This window comes from Piliocolobus tephrosceles, chromosome 14 (genome assembly GCF_002776525.5).
Source record: "Piliocolobus tephrosceles isolate RC106 chromosome 14, ASM277652v3, whole genome shotgun sequence".
In the NCBI taxonomy this organism is placed as follows: Eukaryota; Metazoa; Chordata; class Mammalia; order Primates; family Cercopithecidae; genus Piliocolobus; species Piliocolobus tephrosceles.
In genome coordinates this window covers 3,405,550-3,411,698 of record NC_045447.1, presented here as the reverse complement: position 1 = coordinate 3,411,698, position 6,149 = coordinate 3,405,550, and the positions used below count along the sequence as shown (strand labels likewise).

General features: G+C 55.0%; 1 protein-coding gene across 1 annotated transcript in view; it reads left to right on the top strand.

The window, feature by feature from the left end:
- The first annotated feature begins 1,875 nt into the window (after window positions 1–1,875).
- The window catches only part of FCN2 (ficolin 2), an 11,214-nt gene continuing 6,940 nt past the window's right edge, over window positions 1,876–6,149 (top strand). The window contains exons 1-4 of the mRNA XM_026457508.1: window positions 1,876–1,942; window positions 2,543–2,720; window positions 3,511–3,728; window positions 4,426–4,479. Coding sequence (XP_026313293.1) covers window positions 1,876–1,942; window positions 2,543–2,720; window positions 3,511–3,728; window positions 4,426–4,479 — 517 coding nt within the window. The remainder of the gene's footprint in view (window positions 1,943–2,542; window positions 2,721–3,510; window positions 3,729–4,425; window positions 4,480–6,149) is intronic.

Below are 6,149 nucleotides of genomic sequence, written 5' to 3'. Positions count from 1 at the left end.
TTTTATTTCTCGCACAGAGATTACTCTGTGGATTACTTGGCTTTTAAAAAAGTTCGAGTCAAATGTAATTTGTTCAATATATTAAAATCTCAATTTCAAAAGTCCAGTGCTTCCTTGAGACTTCAAATTTGGTGGATAAACCTGGTTCTACCTGTAACAGGCAAATGTTAATAACGTCCTTGATGAGGTCTGTGAATTATTCTTGGTCCATCACCGACTTAGTGCGTTTAATAGTTTTGAACATTTTGATTGCACTTCCAAAATTAATATGTTTAAATTTATGTTTTAGTACTTCAGCTTTCTACCTTTAGCAAAGCCTTCTGAGTATAAACTAGTTTTTCAAAATCTAATACTTTAAACATATGACTGTGATGAACTTAGGGGAGGTCCCTTAAATGTTCCAAAACTGTACACACTAACTCGTTCAATTCCTCGATTTCACATTTTCAATTGGATTATCAGGGTGTCACTGACATAGGCCAAATTCTCCACTACTCAAAATACCAAATTGGCGTAGATTGCTTTATGCTAAAATATTCATACTATGAAATTCAATTTCTCGATCCCGTCTAGACTTTAGAAGAAACGCACACCTACCCAGGAGGCCGTCTCCACTCAGGGAGCCCAGGTGACTAATGGCCAGGGAATCTGGGCAGCCTGCCGTGGGCTTTTAGCTACCTGTTCTGAGGGGCTCACCGCTTCTGTGTGAGTCTTGCCCACGGCACTTTGGTGAGAAGAGAAGGTGCCAGGAGGGAGGCCACATCTCTGGGTTCCGTTTCCACGCACCCCTGGGAGCCTGCCCTTCCCAGCCACGTTCTGCTCACACTGGGTCTGGCATGGTCAGAGTCGAGGTCTTTGAATGGCTTTGTGTTTTCAGGCCCATATGACGCCAGGGACATGGAGCTGGTCTGCCATGGAGGAACCCCACAGGGCTTTTTCCACCTGGGGTCCTGATTCTAACCCTTTTGACACCTGTACAGGGACCACTGGTGGTACAACTGGGGCCACAGCCTGCCACCTCTCCCTAATGGGACTGAACCCGAGGCCAGCGTTTGCTTCAGGATTTTGCTCTCCGTTAAGAGGTGCGGATAACCTCACTTTGAAGCTGGGGCCAATTCACCAATTCCCCTGTTCAGGGGGCAGGTGTCCAATGGCCCCTGCGAGCAATTTCATTCCACCCTTCCCCACCCCTGCCCCTGCTCCCCCCTGAGACTGCTTCCATCTCATTCACAGTCCTACATCTTTGCAGCACTGGCTTGGACGGGACCCTGATCCAGTGCCAGCGTGCTACCCCTTGGCAAGGCTCCTGGTCTGCTCATACCACTTTTCTCCAGCCAATGTCCTCTAGGGTTGGAACCAACTGCCTGCACGCTGGCCCAGGGAGGTCCCTGGTAATCGTCCTGCTTCCCTTTCCCTCCCCTGGAAACCACCTCAGCCTGCAGGGCATGTTCCTAAATTTCTGTGGACTCACAGCAGCTTCTCGGCCAGTGATCTTCTCAAGGGCTGGATTCCACAAGCCCTTCTGTCCTGCTGCAGGGCCTCAGGCACTGTTCCCGCCAAGCTTTCCCTAAAGACACAAACAGGCAGGCCCTTTCCACACCGGCCTCAGGAAGCCTTCTGCTGGGCAGAGCGTCCCTGCCAGGGGAAGCCAGGCTCGTTAAGTGGGAAGCCTGTGGGGCCTGCGGAAGACAGCAGCCCTGGGGCTGTCTCCACAGCCAGTTGGTGCCACCAAGCCGTCAGGAGGGAGTGGCCTTCCCACTGTGGTCGGGAAATGGAGACAGAGGTGACAGTGGGTGGCTGCAGCCCTATAAGAACCACGGAGTTCCTTCAGTGGCAAAGACCAGAGCCCCTGGGCTGAGCCAAGCTGCCGTGGCCATGGGACCTGCTCTCCTCGCCCTCTCCTTCCTGTGGACCATGGCCTTGACTGAGGACACCTGTCCAGGTGAGTCAGTCTCCCGGGGGTTAGCACCTTAGAGCGATCACACTCCGGGAAGCTGACAGCGGCCACCTGCTGACCACTCACGGCACGCCAGGCCCGCTACTATGCCCTTTGTGAAGGTTCCTGCCATATTTTCTCAACAGCTTGTTTTATGCCTCACACTTTAAAGAGGAGACAGAGGCTCAAAGAAACAGATGCAGCCTAACACGGGGGTTAGGAACAGAGCCCTGGGACCAAACGGGCCAGGTCCCAAATTTAGAGCATGCAGCAGGGGAGTCTCCCTGGGGCGGAATCCTCCTCCACTGAAGGGCTGTCCTGAGAGTCCCACCAGCTGTGTGAGGAGGCGGTGGGCGTACAGGGCGCTGGTGGGGGGTGGGCCTAGTTAGAGTCTATGCCACAATCATGTCACTGGAAGACCACCCAGCTGGATGTGACCAGCAAAGTCAAGCCCCAGCTCTGTGGGGAATTTGGCCTGAGATGTGCCCGGCACTGGGGACAGGTGGTTCCCACTGTGTCCCTGATGTAGTCCAGTGAGAACAATGTGCCCCAAGGCTCCAGACCTCCTGGGGGCTCTCAGGTGATTCCCAGCAGCTCCACCTGTAGCTCTGCCTTCTGGGGGAGGCTCTGGGCCCCTCTGCATCGTGGCCACGCTGGAGTACATTGCTCTGAACTCAGAACCCAGGATGGCTTCCAAAAACCCTAGTGGGCCCCATGGCCTGAGCCTGCTCGTGGTGGACCAGGGGACCAGGGCAATGATGGGTCCCGTGGAGAAAGGCCCCAAGTGGGGCTAGGAGGAAAATGCGCACCACGGAGGCCCTTCATTGGTTATGTTATGAGTGAGTTAACTTTTTTCCCCCAAACATGTCTTATTGTCTAGATTATCCAACATTACTAAGTATTATTTTTTAATGAGAAAAATTAAGCAAATAAAAAAAGTGGTCTACACTTGCTCTGACCAGTGAGCCAGGGGTGAGGACAGATTAAAAAAAAATCCACCAAGCAGTGGCAGCTGCTGTGTCTCCGGTGAGAGCGCTGCTCCATTCCCCAGTCTCTAAGAGTGCCCTTAGCAGGGCATATTGATTTCATAATCAACAAAATGAAAAATATTTTTTCAAAGAAGTAGACAACCTTGGTTTGGCTCCAGCTGTACCACACCTGGCTCTGTGTCCTTGGACCCCACACTGCCCTTCTCCAGAGGACCTGGAAGGCCCCTTCCAGCCCAGTAATTCCACAACCACATTCCCAAGGTCTGGGACGGAAAATGCTCTGTCAGCCTCAATTCCCCAAGTTTCTTAGAAATATTGATTGTCATTGGTTATTGCAAGTGCCCACTGTTTATTAAGCTCTTTCTAAATGCCACAAATTACACTAAGAGATTAAAATGCACATTCTCTAATCCAGCCCTGGCCACAACCTTGTTATTATCCCCACGTGGCAGCCCAGGGCACAGAGCCCAGAGGAGTTAAGTGACTTGCCCCAGGACACACAGCACTGAGGCGATGAGGCTCCCCTAGGTAGGGGTGGCCTCCAACGCCAGGACTCTGCCCCCCATCACGTCTCCGCCTCACCAGTGCCCGAGGGGTGAGGACAGACCAAGGCCCCAGCAGAGCTGAAAACCTCACTTCCCAGCCACTGTTGGGCCAGGCACTGAGTGGGCGCCTGTGTTTCTCTGCAGAGGTGAAGGTGGTGGGCCTGGAGGGCTCTGACAAGCTCACCATTCTCCGAGGCTGCCCGGGGCTGCCCGGAGCCCCAGGGCCAAAGGGAGAGGCAGGCACCAATGGAAAGAGAGGTAGGTGCGGGCCGGGTGGGGAGGCCAGGCACGGTCAGCGGAGCGGGGCACTGGCTCTTGCTCTTTTTGAAGCTAGATGCTGAGTTGGGTAACACCCCCACCGTGGTTCATAGATTGAGAGCTTGGGCCCCTGTTAGAGCCAGGGACAGAGCTGACTCCCAGGGCCCAGTGGGCATTCTGAAAAGGCCTTGGTGGGGTGCTCATCCTTTAATGACCTAATGAGTGCCCAGTGGGTGTTTTGGCAGAAAACTTAGTTTCAGTCCTGACCTACCATCTGCTCTGTGGCCCCCTGCAGGACTCTGATTCCCAGTCCCTGTTCTCACCTGGGCTGTGGGGCTAAACGTCTCCCAGGGACCAGCTTCAGAGGAGGAACCTGCAGCTAAGGGAAGTGAGGAAACGTTTTCAGGTTCTCACGCCTGGAAGGGGAAGAGCCAGGACTCCACCTACGTTCTCTGGGAAGGGCTTCGAATTTCCAGGTCCCGGCCCCTGAGTGGACAGGAGAGCCTCGTGAGGCCTGAGTCCTGGGTCTAGAAACTTCTGGTGCAAGGCAGGCAAGCTCAGGTGGGGCCACAGTCACATCGCAGCACAAACAGGATCCTGGTCATGACAGGAAGAGTCACAGCCGCCAGCTCCAGGGTGGGTCCTTCGGGTCCTGGGCCGGGAGCTCTGTTTCAGGCGGTGTCTTTGGAATTCGCAGGAGAACGTGGCCCCCCTGGACCCCCTGGGAAGGCAGGACCACCTGAGTCCAAGGGTAAGGAGATGAGAGTGAGGAGGGGCTGCGAGGCCCTTCCAGACTCAGCTGCAGAGGAGTGTGGATGAGACCTCTGGGGCTGCCACATTGTCCTCGCCAGAGCCAACGCCTGTCCAGGAAGGACTCCTGGGGCTCAGTCCAGGGCAGGGGTCTCAGTCTGGGGGAGGGGTCTCAGGCTGGGGGAGGTTCTCAGTGCCAGAGCATCCACCTGTGTGTGGGTCTGAGACCAAGCCTTCCCCGTCTAAGGTCAGCATCAGCTGGGGTGGGTGGGTCAGTGTTGTGCGCTCACCTCTGCCAGCCCCTCTCATCCCATCTCACCTGTCATCTCCCTAGGCAGGAGGCCCTGTGCTGCCGCCTCGTGTCTCCTGCCCCCTGCAGGTGTTGTCATTTGGAGGTACTGTTTCAAAACCTAGGTTGGCCAGAGTGGGCAGGGAATATTAATGACAAGCTCTGATCAGAGAGAATGTGTAAACATACACTAGATACATTCAAATAAAGATCTATGCATCCGACGCAGATAGAAATATTATGTATTTATCTGTTCTGTGTGTATAATATAGAAAATAGAACGCATTTTCTGAGGCACGTGTGTACAGATTATTTAGAAAAACCAGAGCGACATGCTGCAGGGAAAAAGCAGCCCCACATTCACCCCTCCGTTCACCCCCGAGCTGCTCTGCGCCGTCCTGGGTGCGCTATGAGAGGAATATTTTCTCTCACTCACCTGGAGGCTCCGTCATACTTTGCCTCTAAATGTAAATACATGCCTATCTGCCCAGACCCCACCTCACCCCATCCTTCATGCTGCATCTACAAACACAGGCCACTCTGGAGCCTCTGGGGGCTCAGGGGAGCCCTGAAGCACCAAGCTCCCTCTAGCTCAGACGTGTGGCAGGAGGAAGGGGCCAATGAATGCAGGCACAGTGACTCTGCCGCCTCCAGGGACAAGAAGGGCTACAGTCACCCCAGATGGCCATGGGCACTGGCAGCTTTTCTGGAGGGCAGTGGCCACCTGCATGCCAGGAAAGTGAGGCAAGTGCCACCATCTTCTGCTCTGTGCTGGGGACAAGTTATCTGACTTCCAAATCTTTGTGTGTGTGTCTGTCTGTCCCCATCTCCAGGAGACGCTTGGGAATCTGATCAATGTAACACAGGTGGGTGGCAGGCCCCAGGATCCTTCAGCTCCACCTGTCCTATGGAACCCAGCCCAGCCCACCCTGACTTGCACCCACCAGGAGCCGGGCAGCATTGGGGTGTTGTGCAGTCCCAGCCCGAGGCCTCTGCCCTTTCTTCCCTCTCTGCACTGGCCAGATAAATAAGGACGGTGGTGCTTGGTCCCCTGGCAGATGCCCTTGGAAGGAGCAGGGCATGGCTTTCATAGTTGTGTGCCACAAAGAAAATTGGAATGTACCTGAAAGGCCGGGTTCCCGGGGTGAAGATGGGGGAAGCAATAGGAGGTGGGAGGGTCAGGCAGACTGGGTGTAGCCATCACAGCTGCATGACGCTGGGGGCCGTGTCCCTGTCCAGGCCTGGGAGTCCTGCTGTGTCCACACAGAAGCCTGTGGCCCTGCTCCTCCCTCCTGGGCCTCCCTCCCACTGCCCCTGCCCTGCCCAGGGGCTCCCGTCCTGCAGCCACTCCCTGGGTTCCCTTCCCAGGCCCACGCACCTGC